At 41.8% G+C, this 26031-nt stretch overlaps 3 protein-coding genes across 20 annotated transcripts in view; 2 read left to right on the plus strand and 1 right to left on the minus strand.

Moving 5' to 3' along the window:
- LOC121552070 (receptor-type tyrosine-protein phosphatase kappa) overlaps positions 1-15970 on the plus strand; it is a 188570-nt gene extending 172600 nt beyond the window's left edge. For 5 of the 18 annotated variants that reach the window (XM_041864741.2, XM_041864747.2, XM_041864746.2 and 2 more), the window contains 17 exons: positions 22-209; positions 2496-2583; positions 2813-2946; positions 3081-3098; positions 3837-3873; positions 5689-5786; positions 5966-6082; positions 6285-6439; positions 7165-7300; positions 7461-7610; positions 7879-8052; positions 9463-9480; positions 11371-11502; positions 11643-11768; positions 12607-12770; positions 12964-13099; positions 14781-15970. In XM_041864741.2, coding sequence (XP_041720675.1) covers positions 22-209; positions 2496-2583; positions 2813-2946; positions 3081-3098; positions 3837-3873; positions 5689-5786; positions 5966-6082; positions 6285-6439; positions 7165-7300; positions 7461-7610; positions 7879-8052; positions 9463-9480; positions 11371-11502; positions 11643-11768; positions 12607-12770; positions 12964-13099; positions 14781-14834 — 1925 coding nt within the window. In that variant the 3' untranslated portion in view covers positions 14835-15970. The remainder of the gene's footprint in view (positions 1-21; positions 210-2495; positions 2584-2812; positions 2947-3080; positions 3099-3836; positions 3874-5688; positions 5787-5965; positions 6083-6284; positions 6440-7164; positions 7301-7460; positions 7611-7878; positions 8053-9462; positions 9481-11370; positions 11503-11642; positions 11769-12606; positions 12771-12963; positions 13100-14780) is intronic. The other 13 variants (XM_041864752.2, XM_041864754.2, XM_041864757.2 and 10 more) reach the window with 6 other exon arrangements.
- Positions 15971-16416: 446 nt separating this feature from the next.
- Positions 16417-21046, plus strand: LOC121552346 (protein THEMIS). Its single transcript, XM_041865197.2, has 6 exons — positions 16417-16671; positions 17145-17294; positions 17581-18042; positions 18581-19626; positions 19784-19916; positions 20558-21046. The coding sequence occupies exons 1-6, from the start codon at positions 16572-16574 to the stop codon at positions 20746-20748; spliced, it is 2082 nt and encodes a 693-aa protein (XP_041721131.1). The 5' UTR covers positions 16417-16571; the 3' UTR covers positions 20749-21046.
- A 1094-nt stretch (positions 21047-22140) lies between these two features.
- LOC121552084 (protein LEG1 homolog) lies at positions 22141-25795 on the minus strand. The gene is made up of 6 exons (XM_041864787.2): positions 25473-25795; positions 24598-24681; positions 23548-23729; positions 23272-23393; positions 22775-23013; positions 22141-22415 (listed from the first exon to the last, which is right to left on the minus strand). Exons 1-6 carry the CDS (start codon positions 25765-25767, stop codon positions 22264-22266), a joined length of 1074 nt encoding a protein of 357 aa, XP_041720721.1. The 5' UTR covers positions 25768-25795; the 3' UTR covers positions 22141-22263.
- Between the last annotated feature and the right edge of the window lie 236 nt (positions 25796-26031).

Consider the following 26031-nt stretch of genomic DNA (forward strand, 5'->3'; position numbering starts at 1 on the left):
ACGTGTGATTTCCCTGGACAGATGAGAACCACACTGCAGCTGCTGCAGAGTCCAGTCGGCTGCTGGACGTCCCCCGGTACCACTGTGAGGGGACAGATTCGCCCTACCAGACCGGTCAACTGCACCCAGCCATCAGGGTGGCTGACCTGCTCCAACACATCAACCTGATGAAGACCTCCGACAGCTATGGCTTCAAGGAGGAGTATGAGGTCAGACCCCATGACTCTAATCTACAGTACACCCATTACACAGCACAAGGCCCTAAGACTCGAGTCTACAGTACACCCATAACATAACACAAGGCCCTAAGACTCTAGTCTACAGTACACCCATAACATAACACAAGGCCCTAAGACTTGAGTCTATGGTACACACATAACATAACACAAGGCCCTAAGACTCTTGTCTACAGTACTCATTACATAACACAAGGCCCTAAGACTCTAGTCTACGGTACACCCATAACATAACACAAGGCCCTAAGACTCGAGTCTACAGTACTCACTACATAACACAAGGCCCTAAGACTCTTGTCTACAGTACTCATTACATAACACAAGGCCCTAAGACTCTAGTCTACGGTACACCCATAACATAACACAAGGCCCTAAGACTCTAGTCTACGGTACACCCATAACATAACACAAGGCCCTAAGACTCGAGTCTACAGTACTCATTACATAACACAAGGCCCTAAGACTCTAGTCTACGGTACACCCATAACATAACACAAGGCCCTAAGACTCGAGTCTACAGTACTCATTACATAACACAAGGCCCTAAGACTCTAGTCTACGGTACACCCATAACATAACACAAGGCCCTAAGACTCTTGTCTACAGTACTCATTACATAACACAAGGCCCTAAGACTCTAGTCTACGGTACACCCATAACATAACACAAGGCCCTAAGACTCGAGTCTACAGTACTCATTACATAACACAAGGCCCTAAGACTCTAGTCTACGGTACACCCATAACATAACACAAGGCCCTAAGACTCTAGTCTACGGTACACCCATAACATAACACATGGCCCTAAGACTCGAGTCTACAGTATACCCATAACATAACACAAGGCCCTAAGACTCTTGTCTACAGTACTCATTACATAACACAAGGCCCTAAGACTCTAGTCTACGGTACACCCATAACATAACACAAGGCCCTAAGACTCGAGTCTACAGTACTCATTACATAACACAAGGCCCTAAGACTCTAGTCTACGGTACACCCATAACATAACACAAGGCCCTAAGACTCTTGTCTACAGTACTCATTACATAACACAAGGCCCTAAGACTCTAGTCTATGGTACACCCATAACATAACACAAGGCCCTAAGACTCTAGTCTACGGTACACCCATAACATAACACATGGCCCTAAGACTCGAGTCTACAGTACACCCATAACATAACACAAGGCCCTAAGACTCTTGTCTACAGTACTCATTACATAACACAAGGCCCTAAGACTCGAGTCTACGGTACACCCATAACATAACACAAGGCCCTAAGACTCGAGTCTACAGTACACCCATAACATAACACAAGGCCCTAAGACTCTATTCTGTACTTATAACATAGCATATTTACGGTGGTCCTAAATGGCAGAGTAGCTTTTAAAATGAAGTGACAGACCCTTAGGGCCACCGTACATTTTAGATAAATCTATGTGTTCCTCAGCCCTCAAGACAGTGTTACTGATAGTCTCACTATTCGAAACATCAACACACCTTTAACTTCATAAAATTCTAATCTGGTACAAATGAAATATACAACATTATTGGGAGGTTCTTAAAAAAATACAATATTCCTACAGTGGAGAACAAGCTAAAATGTCATAGGGATTATGTCACATCCTGTCGTGGTTCTTCGATGCTCACTGTGTCGACTGGATGGGCGACCACAGCCCTGCAGAGAGAGAGTTTCCTGTCAGGGGGCGGTTTGCCCGTGAGTCGCTCCACACTGCCTGCAGGGGTTTAGAGACGTTCAGTTTCTTGCTCTGCAGCATTTGAAAGTTCAAGGGTTTAGTATAGAAGTGTTGTGAAAAAAGTTACAGACATAGACTTATATGGCTCAGCTCTGATAGTCATCTCCCCATTAGTATTAGATAATGATCACAGTGGTGAAGACCAAACGTAGAGGTTTTGAGCATCAAACCTCACACTGCATTTACTCTCCAGCCCTTTGTACTTCAATGGACAGTAGAATAATTAATTTCACTTTTTTAATTGGCCACATTGTTGCCAGAAAATGTGTCGCATTTGCCACCTTGTGTGTCTATTGTTTTCTGAGACCCACCAGGCTAGACATCGAAGCTTTGAAGTGATGGTTCTTGGACAGACATACAATAGAAAAGTCCATAGAAAACTGCCTTTTGATTATTTTGCAGTGCCTTACCCACCGTCTAGACAGTAGTGGTGTACATACTTGCTAAACGTGTGTTCTTATCAGCCTCACTCACTCTGTTCCATTCTGTTTGGTGTGCAGAGTTTTTTTGAAGGCCAGTCCGCTTCCTGGGATGTGGCAAAGAAAGACACTAACAGAACCAAGAACCGCTATGGAAACATCATTGCATGTAAGTCTTGTATTTAACTTCTAATAAAGTTGCTAGGTGTTGATGCCTCCTTTTGGCTTGTGTACTTTTAGGAATTAGCTCATTAAATATGGCAAACCATAAAATCAATATGTTATCATATCCTTACCTGACTCCTCTTATTCTCAGGAAATTTGGAAGAATCATTTTGATTTGACTTGCTGTTAGTCAAATAAAACTAGCCAGCCTACTAACCCATGTTATATTACAGACGATCATTCTAGAGTGATCCTGCAACCAATGGAAGACGACCCTTCCTCTGACTATATCAACGCCAACTACATTGACGTAAGTGGCGCAGCCTCCTCCATTGGCGAACGTGTGCGACACAACCGTCCTTCTCTCGTATGTGAGGCCTTCTATGCATGCCTTTGTCAACAATATGAATACAGCTTTTATTTTCCTCCTTCAGTCAAAGTGCTTGTACTCACTGACATTGTTGTGCTTTCTTTCACTCTTGCCTATGATTTGGGCTGTAGATATGGCTGTACAGGGATGTAAGTATCACTGTAGGGGACCTCACCACACCTCATGTTTTCCACTCTCCCTCCTCGTTCACCTCTGGTTACTTCTAACAACATCTGCACGGAAACGCATGAGATGTTCTCCCATCTCCCCCCTTTTTGATTTGATCCTACCATGCTGTTGTTCATCAGCTTCTCTCATTTCACATGTCCTCATGCCCGACGTGTACATCCCTGATCCGTGTGCTACTGTTCTCAATAGGAATGGTTGTCATATTTACAAGATGGTGGCCGCCTGTGTTTTTCCTTTGTTGCCTCCCCTACTGTGCCTGTACCCAGCCAGATCAAATCTGATAGGGATCATTTGGAGTGTTAGGACCTATTGACTCTATAAAGGAACTTGCTAGTAAGCAGCCAATTACAGTAATGTAGTATTCCTACGAAGTAATCGATAATGAAACATTCTTGGCATTAAAACACACCAGAGTTGAGCTTTACAAAGCAATATATGTCCATTTAATTGACACATACTCAAAGCACAAGTAGGAAATGTTCTCTCATTGAAAGTTTATATTAGTGAATTAATTGGTACACGAGAACAGCTCTGTGCATATTAGCGCATAAAGCCATTGACTTTCCTGAAGATGGATCTCATGCAGTCCAAGCTGGGGTTGAGGCACGGTGTGCTATGTAGTAGTCTGCTGTTGTTGCTGCACTATATAAACGTCTTACACAATGATCTTAAAGTATTGTGATTGTTGCACTTTTCAGGGGTATCAGAGGCCAAGTCATTACATTGCAACTCAAGGTAAGACAAAGTACCCCCCACCTCTAAAGAATGATTTGATTCTGATATAGTATTTTTATTTTCAGTAATGAGCAATAATGGTCTAATAAAGAGTTATTAGATTGTATTGTATTCAGTTCAGATATTGTATATACAGTGGGGAGAACAAGTATTTGATACACTGCCGATTTTGCAGGTTTTCCTACTTACAAAGCATGTAGAGGTCTGTAATTTTTATCATAGGTACACTTGAACTGTGAGAGACGGAATCTAAAACAAAAATCCAGAAAATCACATTGAATGATTTTTAAGTAATTAATTTGCATTTTATTGCATGACATAAGTATTTGATACATCAGAAAAGCAGAACTTAATATTTGGTACAGAAACCTTTGTTTGCAATTACAGAGATCATACGTTTCCTGTAGGTCTTGACCAGGTTTGCACACACTGCAGCAGGGATTTTGGCCCACTCCTCCATACAGACCTTCTCCAGATCCTTCAAGTTTCGGGGCTGTCGCTGGGCAATACGGACTTTCAGCTCCCTCCAAAGATTTTCTATTGGGTTCAGGTCTGGAGACTGGCTAGGCCACTCCAGGACCTTGAGATGCTTCTTACGGAGCCACTCCTTAGTTGCCCTGGCTGTGTGTTTTGGGTCGTTGTCATGCTGGAAGACCCAGCCACGACCCATCTTCAATGCTCTTACTGAGGGAAGGAGGTTGTTGGCCAAGATCTCGCGATACATGGCCCCATCCATCCTCCCCTCAATACGGTGCAGTCGTCCTGTCCCCTTTGCAGAAAAGCATCCCCAAAGAATGATGTTTCCACCTCCATTCTTCATGGTTCGGATGGTGTTCTTGGGGTTGTACTCATCCTTCTTCTTCCTCCAAACACGGCGAGTGGAGTTTAGACCAAAAAGCTCTATTTTTGTCTCATCAGACCACATGACCTTCTCCCATTCCTCCTCTGGATCATCCAGATGGTCATTGGCAAACTTCAGACGGGCCTGGACATGCTCTGGCTTGAGCAGGGGGACCTTGCGTGCGCTGCAGGATTTTAATCCATGACGGCGTAGTGTGTTACTAATGGTTTTCCTTGAGACTGTGGTCCCAGCTCTCTTCAGGTCATTGACCAGGTCCTGCCGTGTAGTTCTGGGCTGATCCCTCACCTTCCTCATGATCATTGATGCCCCACGAGGTGAGATCTTTCATGGAGCCCCAGACCGAGGGTGATTGACCGTCATCTTGAACTTCCATTTTCTAATAATTGCGCCAACAGTTGTTGCCTTCTCACCAAGCTGCTTGCCTATTGTCCTGTAGCCCATCCCAGCCTTGTGCAGGTCTACAATTGTATCCCTGATGTCTTTACACAGCTCTCTGGTCTTGGCCATTGTGGAGAGGTTGGAGTCTGTTTGATTGAGTGTGTGGACAGGTGTCTTTTATACGGGTAACGAGTTCAAACAGGTGCAGTTAATACAGGTAATGAGTGGAGAACAGGAGGGCTTCTTAAAGTAAAACTAACAGGTCTGTGAGAGCCGGAATTCTTACTGGTTGGTAGGTGATCAAATACTTATGTCATGCAATAAAATGCAAATTAATTACTTAAAAATCATACAATGTGATTTTCTGGATTTTTGTTTTAGATTCCGTCTCTCACAGTTGAAGTGTACCTATGATAAAAATTACAGACCTCTACATGCTTTGTAAGTAGAAAACCTGCAAAATTGGCAGTGTATCAAATACTTGTTCTCCCCACTGTATTTGTATTGATTGATTGATTGATTGATTGATTGATTGATTGATTGATTGATTGATCAATATGTGTTATCCTCTCCAGGGCCTGTCCATGAGACAGTCTATGATTTCTGGAGGATGGTCTGGCAAGAGCAGTCTGCCTGTATCGTCATGGTCACCAACCTCGTGGAAGTTGGACGGGTAGGTGATAGTGTCATTACTGTCAGATCAGGAGGCCAATGTACTGTAGGCCCTTGAACAGTCTTCATATATTAATCTTACATACTGTATACCTGGGCACCTATTGTGTGTATTTATGTGTGTGTATTATTTAAAGACATCTTTTGTTTTAAATGAATTAAATACTCATGTTCTTGTAGGTGAAGTGTTACAAGTACTGGCCCGATGATGCTGAGGTCTATGGTGATTTCAAAGTGACATTTGTGGAGGTGGAACCCCTTGCTGAATATGTGGTCAGAACGTTTACCTTGGAGAGGGTGAGTCAATCCTTTATCCACCCCTCACTTCTGTATTCAACAGTTTGATCTATAACAGTTAAAGGGGCAATCTGGGATTGGTACATCCACCCCTTTGTTGTTGTTTGATTGGCCCTTAAAATCAACACATATTGCAAATGTGGAATTCAGACTGAACCCAGACCAGTTGTGAACTAATAACCTGTATGTTCTCTGTCATCAGAGAGGCTTTAACGAGCTACGCGAGGTGAAGCAGTTTCATTTTACCGGCTGGCCTGACCACGGAGTGCCCTACCACGCCACGGGCCTCCTCTCCTTCATCCGCCGGGTCAAGATTTCCAACCCCCCCAGCGCTGGGCCCATCGTGGTGCACTGCAGGTAAGCCCCTAACACGATGCTTCCTCTACGCTCTCATAGCCAGATCTTCTGAGAAAACAGGTGCTTCCGATTCACGTTTCTTTGATCTCTCACATGTGAAATGTGTGCGCACGGACTAGCTAGCATGCTTCAATATCAACCACAGCTACGCTAGATACGATTTCACCTTGCCCCTTGACAGGATGTGGTTGCTATGGATGTTGTTGAACAATGCACACGCTTGTCAATTTAGTCTTGTGCATAGTTCAAGTTTCATGTTTTATTAGTCGTATGTACAGGATACACATGGTATACATTGTCCAATGAAATGCTTACTAGCAGGTTCCTTCTCAACAATGCAACAATAATAAGAAATAAGATAAGAATAGGAACATAAAGTAAATGGCTCAGTAGAATAGAATAGACATTTTAGCATAAGTATAATACAGGAAGGCACAATTTATAGTCCAATATTTTCACATGTATCAGTGGAGGGGGGATGGGGGAGGGGGCAAGTGTATAAATTTAGCATCATTGCATCATTGTTGTGTGTACTGCACAATGGCTGTGATTTTTTTTGTTGGTATTCTTTCTTACAACTGCATTGTTGGTTAAGGGCTTGTAAGTAAGCATTTCACTGTTGTATTCAGCGCATGTGACAAATAAAATGTGATTTGATTTGAAGTGTAGTGCTGTGCAGCCATGCTCACCTTCCTGTCCTCTCGCTGCCCTCTCTCCCTGGTCAGCGCTGGAGCCGGACGCACAGGCTGTTACATCGTCATCGACATCATGCTGGATATGGCGGAGAGGGAGGGCGTGGTGGACATCTACAACTGTGTGAAGGCCCTGCGCTCCAGACGCATCAACATGGTACAGACTGAGGTGACTACTATGCCCACCCCACCGCCACACACCTCACCAATTAACATTAACACCATTCACCATTACTGTCTGTCTGTGCATTTCATGCTACTGTATGTATTGACTGTATGGAGATGCAGTGCGTTCCCTTGCTGAGTGTGTGTCTGTGGTCTGGCCACAGGAGCAGTACATCTTCATCCATGACGCCATCCTAGAGGCCTGTCTGTGTGGAGAGACGGCCATCCCTGCCTGCGAGTACAAAGCAGCTTACTACGACATGATCAGGATAGACTCACAGAGCAACTCCTCACACCTCAAAGATGAATTCCAGGTACTGGAGGACTATCCTTTCATATTTATTGGGGCACAAAGTTCTGTTTAACTCCTCAGGCTTTCATGTCTTGTACAACAATAAAAAACAACAATAAAAACAGGGAAATAGATCATGGTTGTGTTCCAAATGGCACCCTATTCCCTATAGAGTGCACTACTTTTGACCTTTTGACCTGGGAATAGGGTGCCATTTGGGATGCATCCCATGTCTCCTAACAAACAATGTTCCCTGACTTGTGGTTTCATGTTATTTGTGTTGTTTTCAGACTTTGAACTCGGTGACCCCTCAGCCCCAGCCAGAGGACTGCAGCATCGCCCTGCTCCCCAGGAACCACGAGAAGAACCGCTTCATGGACATGCTGCCTCCAGACCGCTGTCTGCCCTTCCTCATCACCATCGACGGGGAGAGCAGTAACTACATCAACGCTGCCCTCATGGATGTAAGTGTCCTCTCCCCTCATGCACGCGTAAGCACACACACACAGTATAGAAATGCACATACACATGCATGTACGCACGCACACACGCAAACACACACACACACACATACACACACATACACACTCACTCGGCTCACTAAGTGCACTAGATGTTGTCTGAATGTATAGTAGAGACAGAAAGCTAGAGACAAATCCAGGTGTATACTTCTGTTTTCTGTACTCTAAATGAAGGACTGATATTCATTGTATATTTAATGTGTGCTCAAGGCTTTTAGTTCTTTTTTTGGCAATCCTTCTATTATTTTCTGGCAGTGCAAGTAGTGATGTTAATGAAAATACCAAATTAAAATGTGCTAAATTTTAATAATTTTTTTTAGAAAGTTTTGGTAATCTAACTCTTCAACTATATCACGTTGACATTATTCTTCAAGATGGCTATTCATGTGATCCTAAATTACACTTGCGCTTTTAATAATTTTGGGTTTTCAAATAAAACAAAAGTCCCCCCAAAAGGTTTGACCCGTTTGATGGAAGGGCGGGGTAAGTGAAACAAGTACAGTGTAACTACATTATATTTTATTATTAGTTCAAACAATAGTCCAGCTGGTAACTTTACTACATTATCCACACATTACAACAGTATCCACATATTACAACAGGATCCTCATATTACAACAGGATCCTCATATTACAACAGGATCCTCATATTACAACAGGATCCTCATATTACAACAGGATCCTCATATTACAACAGGATCCTCATATTACAACAGGATCCTCATATTACAACAGTATCCTCATATTACAACAGGATCCTCATATTACAACAGGATCCTCATATTACAACAGTATCCTCATATTACAACAGTATCCTCATATTACAACAGGATCCTCATATTACAACAGTATGCATCACTACTAGACCTCTTGGATCCGGTTTATCTTAGTTTGATATCAGGATCTGTGCCAGAAAGTGAATCCATCTTCTGGGAGTCATCTTGTCATAGATGTGTAGTTGATAGAAGGGTGAGAAGCTACCCCATAGCTGTACCCTCCTTGCAATACATTGCATATAGCAGAGGGAATGTGGTTGGTGACTTGACACCTTACTAAACATGACCATGCTGTTTTTCTTCTATATTATACAGTATATTTTATACAAAGGTTGAATTCAAATCCTCTTCTCAGTCCTTTGTAGAACTCCAATAGAAATTTGAAATTTGTATCTGAATGAGACAAACCTGGATGAATAAATACAAACCTATGAGTCTTGACATAGACCTTGGGAGATGGTATTTCATGTGCACAGAGAAGCAGATTTTTGCCAGATTATGAGCTTTTTTATTTGGAGGGTAATTTTAAATCACTTCCTCGTACATTTTATAAACTTTTGGACTTTTTCTAACCAAGCCGTCAGAAGAATACCAGGTAATTTCTGAACTTTTCACTTCTCAATAATTAAATGCTTCTAACTATACTGGATTTGTTTCATGGCTTAATTAAGGTGTATGTCAGCAGAACTTCATTTAATTTATATAAGGTTGATAGACGCATGCCCACCCCATGGATTGCCCTGGTTTTAAGAACACACTTGTCATTCAAACGTGAAAGTTCTCCACATTCCTTGCATGGTCATATATCCACACATTGTTCATTGTGAGAGATGTACCATATTTAAGTGATAATGCCCTCGAAGCCGGTGTTTGTTGGATATATTGGCACGGGTGTTGTTAGGCCCGAGAAGAAGTTGAGGGCCGACAAACCGTGCCAATATATCCAACAAACACCGGCCTTGAGGGCATTGTCACTTTTATACAACGGGTTTCCAACATATTCAAATAAGGATTTTCATTAAAAACGTTATTTTGATTAATTTATTCGTACCATTTCATCCTTCCACGAGATATAGTCCCGACACAAATCTAGGGTTGCTAGAGACTTGACACGGTCGTTCGTTCTTTTTGTTCTGTATCTATAGACGCGACCCAGTCGTTCATTCTAAATGTTCCATTGCCATACTGACTTGCAACGTTCTTATCCCTTGCTTGCTAGCCAGCCAACTACGGCTAATTTACAGTCATGTCAAAAAGTGCAGTCAGAATAACAGCAAAGTAGTGCATTTGCATTTGTTTAAGCTGTTTTGTAATTCGATTTATTTAGATACATCCATAACAATGAGCTTATGATGCGCGAATTTGCCTGGCAGAGAAAATGTTCTCGCTTGTCAGGACACTGTTCAGACAAAAGAAAGACAATCCATTACATTCATTTGAGCTGATTTTAAATAAATGAAATCATACATTCTCTTTGTTATCCACCACAGCTGAAAAAGCTATAGCTACTTATTGTATGTCACAATACTCTGTACATTCCCCTGGGTTGTGCATTGGAGTCTGTGCTACTATTTCTGCTGCCTTGCTTCAGCCTTTTGGGGGTTGATGGTGCTGCAGTGTTCTCTTTGTTTTCGGCCAGGATGTTGCTCCAGCGTTTTCTGTCTGTCAGTGAGGGACACCAGTAGCTATGGAGCGAACCTTCGCACCGATGCCCACTCACTGACATAATCTCCCTCGCTTCTAAACCAGCATTGGCCAGTTTCTGGACTGTCGTGGTCCTGATGCTGTGTTTTTTGTATGTAGTTGTTCCCGCTGCCCTGCAGATCCTGAAGTGCTGCCAGATAGTTCACGCCCATCGGCTCTGACGTGTACCAGATCGAGTCCCCGATACACTCTCCTCTCCTTGGGTGGAGATAAAATGCAAGGGCGTTCTCTATTATTGCCATCTCTTTTTCCCATTCATCCATAGTCATGCCGCCGAAAAGATCAAAATACATTTTAGTTTTCGCAACAAAGTATCGATTTAGCCAGTCAACTGAGAAGAAGTTGTGTATGTTGCTATGACAACCAGCTCAATTTGCTGTCTGTCTCGTTCGGACACATTCACTTTATATGGGACGGTCGAGATCGCAATTCAATATTGAAACAATATTGAAAAGGTCGTAGAGAAAGACAGCAAGGTTTATACAAATCTCTGTTGTTGATGCTTTTTATAGTGGAGATTATGGTGATACATTTCCTGGCAGGGTTGATGAGACAGTGGATTGCGCAGTGAGATGGAACAGAGTAAATAGGCATTTCAACATCATAGATTTAGTCGGTGGTAATTTGTGAAATAGTTACCGGCTGGAATGCAGTTTTAACCAATCAGCATTCAGGATTAGACCCACCCGTTGTATAATTTCTAGTATGTGTTCTCTGTATGTCTGCAGATTCAGTGCTATGAGATGTTACATGGTTCCCTGTTGACTTTCATCCACTGCAGAGCTACAGACAGCCAGCAGCCTTCATCGTAACCCAGCACCCTCTGCCCAACACAGTCAAGGACTTCTGGAGGCTGGTTTATGACTATGGCTGCACTTCCCTGGTGATGCTCAACGAGATTGACCTAGCGCAGGTAATACCTGACCACCTCACCCTCCTGCATTCACTGCTGTGAACCCTGATTCCAAATGTCATTATTGTACATTTTCGAATACGGTTCCTAAAGTTTGTGTGAAGGTACATGTCATTGCTAAGGTTGTTGTTTTCAATCAGGGCTGTCCTCAGTATTGGCCTGAAGAGGGGATGCTCCGCTACGGTCCTGTCCAAGTTGAATGCATGTCCTGCTCCATGGATTGTGACGTCATCAGCCGTCTCTTCAGAATATGTAACCTCACTAGAGTAAGTAGCTAGTATCCCATAATGTATTACCCTTACCTTAAGTTGTGTCTGAAGGCCAATTGTGACAGAATCCACAATAATCTATTGTTTACTTCTGCCACAGCCAGGAGCTAGCATAATTAGCATCGTCCAAATTCATGAATGTAAACAGACGGAGCGATGTTAGCAAAGCTGCATTGGATGCAGAAACATCCTCAAAAGCACTTCAGACTAAGTTTGGTAGCGTCAATACTCGTGAAGAACCTGTCCATGTTTTCTTCCCCGCAAGAATGTGGTTACTTTTGCATTAATATCTGAATATTCCAATTCTCTGATAGTTCCATCAAGCCACCGGTGAGTTTGTTCACATCTGCTAAATCAATCCACGTCTGAGTGCCCAATGGAATGGAATACAATACAATACAACTTTATTGTCCATGTTAAAGCAAACAACAGAGTTTTGAGTGACAAAATTCCAGCGATTATTTCAGCAGTATGCACGTAAAGAAGATCCCTGCAAATTCCACCAACTACCGAATTCAGTTTGAAGTGCTTTTGAGGAAGTTTCAGCTTGCAATGCAGCTTTGCTAACATCTATTTGTCTGTTTACATGCATGCATTTGGACGATGCTAATTATGCTAGTGTGTGGCTTTGGCAGAAGTAAACAATTTAATTATTGTGGATTTTGTCACTATGGGCCTTCAGACACAACTCAAGGTAAGGGTAATTCCACCCAAATATAGATTTTGCCTGAACTATCCCTTTAATACCAGTCAAGGTTATAATACTAGGATGGTTTGATGAGAATAATGCCAAAATGGCTGCCATTGCTGATGTGTGTTGCTGTGTTCCCCACAGCCTCAGGAGGGCTATCTGATGGTGAGGCAGTTCCAGTACCTGGGCTGGGCCGCCCACAGAGAAGTCCCAGCGTCAAAGCGCTCCTTCCTCAAGCTCATACTGCAGGTGGACAAGTGGCAGGAGGAGTGTGAAGAGGGAGAGGGACGAACCATCATCCACTGCCTGTGAGTGTACACACACACCCTCCACCACCACCACTACTCCCACACACTAACACCTACATGCATGCATACAAATACAAATCCTATCACCTCTCTTCCACCTGCACCCACCTATTATATTTCACAAGTTTGATAGTTCAGTGGAAAAGTCACCCAATCAACCTCACACTTCCACCCTTGTGTTCCTGTGCTGTAGGAACGGAGGCGGGCGCAGTGGGATGTTCTGTGCTATCAGCATTGTGTGTGAGATGATCAAGAGGCAGAATGTGGTGGACGTGTTCCATGCAGTCAAGAGCCTGAGGAACAGCAAGCCCAACATGGTGGACAGCCCGGTAAGACAGGCCAACTGACTGACTCCAGATCAGTCCAACTGAGTTTCAGACAGACGCATCTCTGACTCATTATATGGTGCTAATAAACTCAGCAAAAAAAGAAACGTCCCTTTTTCAGGACCCTGTCTTTCAAAGATAATTCGTAAAAATCCAAATAACTTCACAGATCTTCATTGTAAAGGGTTAAAACACTGTTTCCCATGCTTGTTCAATGAACCATAAACAATTAATGAACATGCACCTGTGGAATGGTCATTAAGACACTAACAGCTTTAAGGTCACAGGTATGTCTCCCGAGTGGCGCTGTGGTCTAAGGCACTGCATCGCAGTGCTAGCTGTGCCACTAGAGATCCTGGTTGGAATCCAGGCTCTGTCGTAGCCGGCCGTGACCGGGAGACCCATGGGGCGGCGCACAATTGGCCCAGCGTCGTCCAGGGTAGGGGAGGGAATGGCAGGCAGGGATGTTGGTAGAGCATGGCGTTTGCAACGCCAGGGTTGTGGGTTCGATTCCCGCGGGGGGCCAGTATGAAATGAAAAAAATAAAAAAAATAAAAAATTGTATGCACTCACTAACTGTAAGTCGCTCTGGATAAGAGCGTCTGCTAAATGACTAAAATGTAAATGTAATGAAAACTTAAGACACTAAAGAGGCCTTTTTACTGACTCTGAAAAACACCAAAAGAAAGATGCCCAGGGTCCCTGCTCATCTGCGTGAACATGCCTTAGGCATGCTGCAAGGAGGCATGAGGACTGCAGATGTGTCCAGGGCAATAAATTGCAATGTCCGTACTGTGAGACGCCTAAGACTGCGCTACAGGGAGACAGGACGGACAGCTGATCGTCCTCGCAGTGGCAGACCATGTGTAACAACACCTGCACAGGATCGGTACATCCGAACATCACACCTGCGGGACAGGTACAGAATGGCAACAACAACTGCCCGAGTTACACCAGGAACGCACAATCCCTCCATCAGTGCTCAGACTGTCCGCAATAGGCTGAGAAAGGCTGGACTGAGGGCTTGTAGGCCTGTTGTAAGGAGGTCCTCACCAGACATCACCGGCAACAACGTCGCTCAGTTTATGTCTCAGTTTAATCTTGTTATGTTCATACAAATATTTACACATGTTAAGTTTGCTGAAAATAAACGCAGTTGACAGTGAGAGGACGTTTCTTTTTTTTGCTGAGTTTATCACCTCTAATTTCTGGTGATATTCACTTATGATATTTTCTTGAGAAATTGTGAGAGAACCCAGTCAATAATATGAAGGTATTAAGAGAACAGATAGGAACACCTCACGTTAGATTTGTTTTGCAGATTGTGTTTGAATACATTTTAACCAAGCGATATTGTAAAAAATATACAACAATGGTAATGTTATGGATCACTGAGACGTGAACAGAAGTCTGTTGAGTTTATAAAATAAACTGTTGTGGGCTAACATGAGACTCCTCGCCACATCCTTTACACATCCTATGCAGCCATGTGTGAAAGTTACCTCCTCATTTCACTGCCAGAGAATAGTTAGAGATAACATATTTTAATATTAAGAATTGAATATACCGTTCAGTAGTGATTAAACCATGTTATTACTGTATTGTTCATCATATACTGTTGTACTGTAGCATCATGTTTAGCACCACAGAGCGGTTAATACAAGATGTGTTTTCATCTGAACAGGATCAGTACCGCTTCTGCTATGACCTTGCTCTGGAATTCATTGAGACGTCTTAACCAAGAAGACGGGACGGAACAGAACTCTGGATCTTGGCAACCATTCCACCGCTACAGATTGTGTGGAGGCGGGCATCATTGACTAAGCCCATACAGACTGCTATAGATGGTTTGGGATTTTTTTAGAAATCTTTAATGTTTCTAATTGTACTGGGAGTATGATGTGAGTGGTTTGTAAATGTCTCCATTGTACAGTACTTCACCGTATTCAGTGCCACAGAAACAAGTGTCGGCCCTTAGGCCACATTTGCTTCAATGTCTTTTGCAGATTTAGTTATTTTTATGTGCAGCCATTGTAGAAAGGGTAACACTAATGCCAAGGTGTTGCATGCAAAAAAAGCAAAAAAAATGTCTTCTATATTATCAGCATTATTGTCAACGAACAATATATATCTATAGAAGTCCATCACAAATGTGAAAGAAAAGATACTGCACTCTATACATGAATAGAAGTGCTAACATGTGACATTGGCTTGGTAATGTTTGTATTGTGCACTGATGGCTGACTCATTTTGGTTTTATTTTGTAGCAAATCTTAATCATAAGCCAAAGACTTATGTAAATATGTCTATATGGATAAAGCATATTGTTTGTATTTATTGTTTACTTGTATTATTTTTTGAAGGCTAAAAACAATCATCTTCATTCCATTTTACCTAGATATGACTTTAAACCCTAAACATTTAATGTTGTTTTTAAGTATTGTGATAAATTTCAGTAGTATATCTTGTTTTCAATTTTTTCTTATCCTCTATGTGATGTTAGTGGTTTATTTGTATAAAAAATGCTTGTGAATTCTACCCATGCAGATAGAATATCAGAAGGTCATGTGGCGACTATAAAAGAGTTATATTTTTTTCTGATGATCTCTCAACCTGTATTGGAATTTGGAAAAACAAAAGGAACATGGCGGAGAAAAAAACAGGAATTCTAATCAGTATTAGATACAGCTTATTAGGATGTAAGCCAACGCAGCAGAGGCAGGTGTACGGCCAGCCATACTGATGTGGGACATGAGTGGACCTCCTGGAGAAAAGGAAGCAAGTCATTATCATGTGGAGTTTAGTCATGTTTCATAAATGTCTTGTCTGTAACTGTTGGCTTATTGGCTGTAATAAAAACATTTAAAAAATTGAATAAAATGTAATTGTATAAGACATCATTAGTATCGGTACAGGTGAGATGATGTTTAGTTTGGTCATATGTGTGATATGTTAGCTGTTCAGAAACTATTCACCTGATTATTTTTATCTGATCACTACATATTAGATACCAACAGATATTTTTGTCTGAAGATACTGTTTTTTGTGCTGTCAGTTCCACTCTAATCCAGTGCTTTGCAGAAGTGCAAGTCACTAAAGACTTACAAGTGTCATTTTTAATGTGAATCATGGGTATTGTGACTGATATATTATTGTTCTGTGGCGTTGTTCTCCTAGCTACTTAGTGAGTTGTGGTTAGTTAGTTATCTCTGGTTTCCGGCTGCAGAGTGTGGGCTCCTGTAACCCCTGCTGCAGCACTAGTGACTCATACTGTATGTGGCTGCTCTCTCTGTGTCACTGAGTCGCATTGTTCACTGTGCCAGAGTATGGTATAGAAAAAGAGTCTTCACACTAAAATAGAAGCATTGGCTCTTAGGTTATACCAAAACCTCTGATCAACCTTTTGCTGAGAAGATGGCATCTCCTCTGTAGGTTTCCTTCAGTGTATAAATAGTCTGGGTCACCCAGAGACCAAATGGAAAGGATGGCTATGACATTGGATAAGTTCACCCGCTCTCTTGATGCCAAGTCTCTCCCTAGAGTACTGCAGATACAATCTGGATATTATTTCCAAGGTAAGACTGAAGACATTAGCCCTAACTTAAGTCCTTATTCACTGGACTGGAATTAAAACATATATATATATATATATATATATATATATATATATATATATATATATAATTTCAGTTTAAAGTAACGGCTCATGGCTATGCAGTATCTTACCATACAATGATATAAACAAAAGGTATTTCACGTTACAAAATTCAACATAAAACTGATGTCGAGATTATTCTTTTTAACTGGGGCTTTGAAAATATATTGTTTGGTGAAACGTAATAATTGTCATGAATAATTTTTTATAAATTCTTAATAATGCATTAATTATTCATGCTTATTCATGATAATTATTATAGAGTTACCACCCTTTACTTATGTACTTACGTACTTGGATCCATTACTCTACAAGGAGAATAGACCATCGACGACTGTACTTAGGTCCATTCAGTGCCAAAATAATCGATCCATTGAAATGTCTTTCTACCAGGTTCTGTGTATGAGCTGTTTGGAAGAGAGTGGAGTTTCTCCTATGGAGAGCTCCTGAAGATCATTGGGATCAGTGTCACCAGACTCATTGTGGAGCTTCAGTCTGAGGGATCCAAATCCATGACAATAGATCTATCTCTCGACTACCCAGGTGGGTCCCGAAACATCCAAACTGTACCTTGAACATGAAATCGAAAATTGTTGTGGTCAAATCTGTACCTTTATAAAGACTTGTAATGTTGATTGATATATTCAAATGTAAATGTTTTAATAATTGCCTTAATTCTTGCCCTTTACCATGTACTGCAGTTTACATTATACATGTAAATGTCCAAACCCCTCTCTCGGGTTAGAAAGGGACCTTATCAACATGTGGTTTTGTGCATTGTACCAATACATATAATGTCAGATATTGCTTTGCCTGTCTGTATTTTCAGGCCTTTTCAGGATCGTGGCCGACAAGAGGCCATACACTTGTATACAGGAGATTGTTGACTCAGTGCATATCAGCTCTGAGTGCCTGGGCCAGCCAGAATTCCGCTGCCCTGAGGAGCTACAACTGGCTGAGGGGACTATCCAGGCTGAGGAGAGCTTCAAACTCACTGCTCTTAGGACGGAGCATGGAGACAGCCATGTTGACTGTGAGGTCACGCGGAAAGACTCCAAGCACATCTTCACTGTGAAGCTCTCACACACTGGGGAGTTCTATGAGTGTGCCGACGACCAATTCTACACCCTCAAGGAGCTGGTGGAATGGAAAATGCTCAAAGGAAGGAAAAGGACAGTGAGTTGGGCCAAGTCTTTGCCGTCAAAGGAGAAGTGTGTGTCTAAGTTGCCAGAGGACTACAGTGGAGAGCTGGTTCTCACACCTGTCTACGAGCTTCAGACTGTGTCCAAGTGTGAGTGTCAAACAGCCCATTAATATTCTCACTTTACGTCAAAGTTATGTGGAATGAAGGACGCTTTAATTGCGTGATAAAAAAAAGTCACACAATGATGCTCTGTATTTTTCATTATATAATTTATATTTATTTTTTCAAGTTAAAGAGAACAAATTGTAATACTGACAACAAATGAACATGACAACTACAGTACACTGGTCTTGGGCCATTCACTTTTTGTTTCAGAAGCACAGACATGAAAATAGAGGATGTTTTGAAGTGTAGTAGCCATCATGCTGGTCGGGGAATCACAATGAATTTCTACTTTGTATAAAAATAAAAATAAAGAAACGATTCAAACCAGCAGTTAAACAGATGTACTAATGGCAGACCTTTATTATTATCTGATTTAAAAAAATATATAATACATTAGGTATTTGTTTTTGGCAGAAATTATAAGAAATGTTGTCTTACAAAGTTGAATATTTAGCCTATAGTAGACCATCCTTGCTTGTGCCGTCATACTAAACAGAAATAATCTCATTTTTGTTCACAGTTGGGAATAACGTTGTTTTCATCCCGTCCACCCTTGATGTTGAGGTGTTGGACGTAACAGAGGAGTGTGACGGTGCCTGTTTCATGCAGCCTCTGTCACTCCGTGATGTCTTTGCCAAGCCTTGCGAGGTCTTCCCCTTCATGGCTGAGATCATAGAGCCACCATCACAAGTTCAGGAGGAATTGAGTTTCCTGATGTCCTCTAAGCAAGTCATTGTCCATGGTGCCTACCAGGCCAAGAGGATCCTAGCGTCTGAGATCCGCAGCGAAGCCCAAAGACGCTTCCTCATCCCAGTGTCTTACAACGGCAGGTTCAAGCGCAGGCCCCGGACGTTCCCCACAGCGTATGACCTAGAGGTCGCCAAGAGTGACATGGAGCTGCTCCACGTGGTGGCCACCAGGGCCTTTGAGACCGACTACGAGGGGCTGTCCTCAGTGCTGGTGGGAGACCAGTACCTGGTCCACAAAAGGGAGACCAGCGAGGTGATCTACGGAGGCAGGAGAAAGACGGTGGAGGCCCTGGCCTGTGAGAAGATGGTGGGGAAGAAGTACGAGGCCGTGCTGATCCCCATGTGTCTGGAAGGGGGCTTTGTGGAGGTGGTCCACGACAAGAAGCAGTACATGCTCTCAGAGGTCTGCCACAGGTTCTCCCTGCCCTTCAACGTCAAGGTGTCTATGAGGGACCTCTCAGTAAAGGAGGACCTCCTGGCTGGGGCCACAGGACTGCAGCTGGAGGAGGAGATCACTGACCCATACCTTCTTGTTTCCACCCCGGACCTGGCCCTTTGCTGGGAGGTGCCTGTCAACCGCACCAACATGGCCCTGCAGCTCCTGCAGCAGTGGAGCAGCCCAGAGCCGACCCAGAGCCAGGCCGTCTGCTCGGCTGTGGAGGAAATAGGAGAGGACTGCTATTTCACCCTGAGGAGGTACGTCAACGCCAGCATGCTGCCTCCCCCTCGACCACCCAAGAGACATCAACAGCCCTCAGAAGACACATTGAAACTACAGCCTCCCAGGCCAAAGAAACCAGACCCCCCCTCTCCAAAGGTGAGTCATTCATCCATTATATTTTATGCATTAATAAATAATAAAATATCTATAACACAACAACAACATTGGCTATCAGATTTATTTAATTGAAAAGTTATATTCAGTTGATTATGGTACTAATGCTTTGCGTGTGGTCTGTGTTATTATATTGAAGAGCCCACATACAGCCAAACCAGCCATGCCGAGCCCTAGTTCATTTGGTTGGGCAGAACAGAACACCTTTATACCAAGAAATGAAACATCCAACACAAGTCTAGTCGCAGTGCCAGATCCAGGCCCACAAAAAGGTTTGTCTATGTTTCTATATTCCATCAAAATAGTTTTGTTGAATATTATGTCATTCAACATGCTGGAGGGATAGTGGTATGCAATATTGCAGCAGACTATTTTGCAACTAAACTTAATTCTCAACCTTCAATATCCTTCTAAGACCCCTCCCAAAAAGTTGTTACCAAGAAATTGTGATTGTATTTCAGTGCAAAATTGTCCTCTGTAGGGGTCATTAGGACGTAAAAATATATTTTTAAAAACATTACAGTCAATGGGTACAGTAGGTGAAAAACATGGTTGCGGCATCCGGGTGTGCACTACAAAGGACACTTCTTGATAAGCTCTTATTTACCTATTATATCATGTGAAGTCCTGAGAACTCACCTAACTATTCCTGAGATATTCACTTAATAGAAACAATTTGAATATCACATTTCCATAAGATTTGCAAATTCTTACTGCAGCGAGAGATATGGACCAAGAACTGATATCCACTAGAGAGGACAAAAATGAATTGCTGGTCGTCAACAAGATAAAAACATTTCTAGATTTTGCAACATGTTTTTTTTTTTTTTTTTAAATGTGTAATATATTTATCTCTCTGTCAAAATCTTGACTTTGATTCTTACACCTTGCTGTGTTTGGGTTCTCTCCTCAGCCATCGTTGAAGAAAACAGACCTCAGCACAAGACAATTAAACAGGATGATGGTGATACTCATGATTATGAATACATTGATGAGGATGAACTTGACAGAATCAGGAGAACATTTAATGACCAAAGTATTCACAGCACAGACAAGAGGAAATCAAGAAACACATATGCCATGCAGACTGCAAAACAGGTTTAGTATAGAAGTGAATGAATGGTTTTTATGACTATCTAATACATATCTAACCCAAGCTCAAAGTTTAACCCCATATTGTTTAAGTGTAAAGATCAATACAAATGTTGGCATGTGAGATATACTATACAGTGCCTTCAGAAGGTATTCACACCCTGTGACTTTTTCCACATTTTGTTGTGTTACAAAGTGGTATTCAAATACATTTAATTGTCACTTTTCTGTCAAAGATCTACACAAAATACTCTGTAATGTCAAAGTGGAAGAAAAATTCTAACATTTGTAAAAGATTCATGAAAAATTAAACACTAATATATCTTGATTAGATAAGTATTCAACCCCCTGAGTCAATACATGTTAGAATCGCCTTTCTGGGTAAGTCTAAGAGCTTTCCACACCTGGATTGTGCAATATTTGTCCATTATTATTTTTCAAAATTCTTCAAGCTCTGTCAAATTGGTTGTTGATATTTAATAGACAAGCATTTTCAGGTCTTGCCATAGATTTTCAAGCAGATTTCAATCAGAACTGTAACTTGGCCACTCAGGAACATTCACTGTCTTCTTGGTAAGCAATTCCAGTGTAAATTTGACCTTGTGTTTTAGTTTATTGTCCTGCTGAAAGGTGAATTAATCTCCCAGTGTCTGGTAGAAAGCAAACTAAACCAGGATTTCCTCTAGGATTTTGCCTTTGCTTAGCTCCATTCCATTTATTTTTTATCCTGAAAAGCTCCCCAGTCGTTAATGATTACAAGCATACCCATAACATGATGCACCCACCACTATGCTTGAAAATACGGAGAGTGGTACTCCGTAATATGCTGTATTGGATTTGTCTGAAACATAACACTTTGTATTCAGGACAAAAAGTGAATTGCTTTGCCACATTTTTTTTGCAGTATTACTTTAGTGCCTTGTTGCAAACAGGATGCATGTTTTGGAATATTTGTTATTCTGTACAGGCTGTATTCAATGTCTGCTTTCTTCTTCTTTTTTTGTGTCTTTTTTTTATCGATCTACCAATAGGTGCCCTTTGCGAGCATGGAAAAACCTCCCTGGTCTTTGTGGTTGAATCTGTGTTTGAAATGTACTGCTCTACTGAGGGACCTTTCATATAATTGTATGTGTGGGGTATAGAGATGAGGTAGTCATTCAAAAATTATCTTAAACACTATTATTGCACACATAGTGAGTCCATGTGAATACTTTCTGAAGGCACTGTAATGTTCATATTTCAAGCAAAATGTTTTTCTATGTACTATTATGCTCTTTATACTGAGCCACTCTTCCATTTAAATGTATTATTATATTCATGATACAAGAAATACATTGTTTGTACATTAATCAACAAGGACATTTGCCTACTGTGGAAAATGAATAATTACAAAAACACAGGATGTGTAAATACTACTGTGTGAATTGTATTCAGAAACATTTAACAATTAATCATTGTGAATGGCATATGATGCTAACATAGGGACAGGTTGAAACTGGGCTAGTGTCGGACTGATTTGCTGAATCCTCAGCAGCTGCGTATCATCTCTTTGAGAATGGAGACGAAGGTGGAAGCAGCGAACTTAGGATCATGGACCAGATCCTGTAGGAGCTCCCGGCCCTTCTCCCGAGCCTTGTCAGAGCACATGGCCGAGCGCCACATCCTCACCAGAGAACCCACTGTCATAAGGAAAACAACAGGAAAATGTGTAAGGATGTGGCGTAACTTGCTGCAACTGAGATGGTACTAATGCACTTCATACATTTCCCCACTAGAGGGAGACTACAGACTACATCAGGGTTCTCCAACCCTGTTCCCGGAGAACTACCCTCCTGTAGGTTTTTGCTCCAACCCCATTTGTAACTAACCTGATTCAGCTTATCAACCAGCTAATTATTAGAATGAAGTGCGCTAGATTAGTGTTGGAATAAAAACCTACAGGATGGTAGCTCTCCAGACTGGCGTCTGTCTACCATCTCAAAATATCATTATATTTTCTGAATATTTGTCTTGGGGGACTAAAAGTAAATGTACTCACTCAGAATCCTGTTCATTCTGGTCATCCAGCCGAAGATATAGAGGGTGTGGTTCTCCTCCGTGCTGAGGTCAGCAATGTTAGGGGCGCTATCCCCCTCCTGAAGCACCCTGCTGGGCAGAGGGCTCATGAACAGCACAGAGTTATTCAGGTTGGACTGGAAGTATGTCGCTGCTACGTAGTCTGCAGAGTTCATCCAGTTGCTGGCGAATGAAACCTCTGGGCTGGAATAGTAGCTCATCCTATAAAGTTCAAAGGTTCAATTTGGACATACAGTAAGGACTCAATTGTGACTCAAAGTGATTGCATCCAATAATGTTTTTATTTTGTTATATTGAGGCAAAAGCTGTTTGGAGGACAGAGCATACAGTTTGAACTGAGAGTCATATGTTTAAATGAAACTGAAAATGATGTGTCAGAGTTCCAACAATGAAGGAAGAAAAACAGTGCATTGACAAATGGTGATGACCTGCAGAATGATACTGTATGTTAATACTCACTTTCCCTTGCAGCTGGTTGAGGCAGAATTCAAAGAGAGCTGTTGACCTGCCCAATAGACACCCAGAATCTGGTCCCTTTTCTCAAAGTCAGAAATTTCAGATGCACTCACGTCTTTCAGAGTCTAGAATGGAATGGTAGCATATTAAAAACCAAGAACAACAAGTAATTCTATGCAATCAGTCACATATGAATAGTGACTTACACAACTAAAGGAACTATGGCAAGAAGGAAAATGCCTCCTATGGGGAAAAGGAAAGTAGAACCTTATTAAATACCTGGAAGAATTCTTCCCACTTGGTCATAAGGCCTGGGTACTTAGTAGAGCAGTCTGTGTAGGAGGTGCAGTAGTCTGCTGCCTCAGCTGGTGCCTGGACCTGGACCTGAATGAGACCATCTCCAATCACACCTTTATGCACAGCAGCCAGGAACGGGATCACTGAGAGGTAGTAGTTCACACCTAGAGAGAGAGAGAGAGAGAGAGAGAGAGAGAGAGAGAGAGAGAGAGAGAGAGAGAGAGAGAGAGAGAGAGAGAGAGAGAGAGAGAGAGAGAGAGAGAGAGAGAGAGAGAGAGAGAGAGAGAGAGAGAGAGAGAGAGCGAGAGAGAGAGAGAGAGAGAGAGAGAGAGAGAGAGAGAGAGAGAGAGAGAGAGAGAGAGAGAGAGAGAGAGAGAGAGAGAGAGAGAGAGAGAGAGAGAGAGAGAGAGAGAGAGAGAGAGAGAGAGAGAGAGAGAGAGAGAGAGAGAGAGAGAGAGAGAGAGAGAGAGAGAGAGAGAGAGAGAGAGAGAGAGAGAGAGAGAGAGAGAGAGAGAGAGATTACTAATGGTATTTTATTGACAAGCTGTGAATGTCAAAGGCCCAGTGGAGTGAGATTTTTTATTTTTTTTGTATTATATTGTACGATAGCTGATGAAACTAACACTGTAAAGGTGTGAATAAAAAGTGTTATTTCCTGATGGTTGCTGGTTGAAAATACAATCTACATAGGACCTTTGCATGTGTGGGAGTGTCGGCTTTTCATGGTAACATCACCAGGCGGTAAATTAGTTAATAGACCAATAGCAAAGAGAGTTCCAAACCTCTCTGCCAATAACAGCTAGTTTTTAATTTTACTCAGACCACTCCTAGGCAGTCCTAGCAACTGTTTTTGCTAAAAAGCAATTTTTGTTTGTTTTTGACAATTTTAATGGAAAACTATTACAGTAAGGTACTTAATTGTTACCCAGAAATGATTTGATATTGATATAAAATGGCTGCATTGGACCTTTAACTGCACATGTAGGGCCACACACATGGCCTGCATGGTTGAATATGTGTAACAGTACTTACATGCCCACCAGCTATTAGTGGAAATGCACATGGGATCTCCTTCCTCTCCACATGTTGTAGCGCCAGTGGGGTCAACCAACCGCCCTATAGGAACAGAAGCGCATCCGGTCACATCACTTTTGCTTTTTATTTCCACATGAAAACCTTTGAGAAACGTATTCACTCCTGCCCCAGAACAAAGTCAACATGATTGGTGTACTGTATGCATCACAAAAAGAATGTGCATATAGTGTTCACAAAACATTGTACATGTACAGTGGGGTCCGAAATTATTGACACCCTTGATAAAGATGAGCAATAATGACTGTATAAAATAAATAATTAAAATGCTGAGAAATGAATGGTATATAATGTATTGTCATTTCTAATAAAAGTGACTCCAAAATAAGAATATAATATGTTTCTGAACATTTCTACATGTGGATGCTGCCATGATAATGGATAATCCTGAATGAATCGTGAATAATGATGAGTGAGAAAGTTACAGAGGCACAAAGATCATACCCCAAGACATGATGATTTCTCACCATTACCAATAACAGGGGAGGTTAGCATGTCTTGGGCGTATGATCTTTGACCCAAATACTAAAATTCAGACTACTTTATTTACAAGAATCTTTAGGGGTGTCAGTAATTTTGACCCATATCTTTTTGAGATAAAAAAATGATTAGTTGTTAAACAACATATCTTTCTTTGCGCAATTGCATTAGTATTAAATAATATAATTTCCCAATTTTTTTGAGCATACAATATAGCTCAGTATTGGAATTATTTATTTTATACAGTCATTATTGCTCATCTTTATCAAAGGTGTCAGTAATTTCAGACCACTGTATTTGACTCTCCAAAGCTACTTAATGATTGCCCAACATACCTGATCTGAGTTTCCAGCCCAGCTGCAGAGGCAGGCCCCAGAACGGGCTGTCAGTCTCATTGGTTCCCATGGAGGCCATGTACTTGTCTGTGGATCCCACCAGTATCCTATACAGACTCATCCTCTGCAGGTAGTTCCAGGGGTTGATTGTGACCACGTTGTCCACCTGAGGCAGTTCCGACAGCTGGCTGGGTGCCTGGTCCCAGAGGATGGGGAGGCCATTTTCAGTGACCACTGCTGCTTTGGCCCACAGGGCAACTAGCTGAAGCAGGGATAGGGTCCAGATACACTGCATGCTGGCTAACTTATTAACTACACACCTAAATAAGTAACAGATCTCCCCTTTTGTACTGGAGTGGCCAATGCACTTTGGCCTTACAATGCCACATGATAGAGAAGGGTATCAGTTGGGGTAAATCCACTGTAATCAGTATTTCTTATCATGCAGTTTAATGTCCACTCTGCACTTTTGAAGAGCCATTGGACAGAAGTCAGAGAAACAACCAATCAATTTTCACAGATGGACAGAGACAGAGACATCAGCAAACATGATCTATAG

This window comes from Coregonus clupeaformis, chromosome 36, assembly GCF_020615455.1.
Source record: "Coregonus clupeaformis isolate EN_2021a chromosome 36, ASM2061545v1, whole genome shotgun sequence".
NCBI classification, from domain to species: Eukaryota; Metazoa; Chordata; class Actinopteri; order Salmoniformes; family Salmonidae; genus Coregonus; species Coregonus clupeaformis.

Coding starts and splice junctions, on each gene's coding strand:
- LOC121552346 (XM_041865197.2), top strand. CDS start 16,572: ATGGAAAGGATGGCTATGACATTGGATAAGTTCACCCGCTCTCTTGAT. Junction 17,295..17,580: donor TCTATCTCTCGACTACCCAG/GTGGGTCCCGAA, acceptor CTGTATTTTCAG/GCCTTTTCAGGATCGTGGCC. Junction 18,043..18,580: donor GCTTCAGACTGTGTCCAAGT/GTGAGTGTCAAA, acceptor TTTTGTTCACAG/TTGGGAATAACGTTGTTTTC.
- LOC121552084 (XM_041864787.2), bottom strand. CDS start 25,767: ATGCAGTGTATCTGGACCCTATCCCTGCTTCAGCTAGTTGCCCTGTGG. Junction 23,014..23,271: donor TCAACCAGCTGCAAGGGAAA/GTGAGTATTAAC, acceptor TGAACTTTATAG/GATGAGCTACTATTCCAGCC. Junction 22,416..22,774: donor CAGAATGAACAGGATTCTGA/GTGAGTACATTT, acceptor TCCTTATGACAG/TGGGTTCTCTGGTGAGGATG.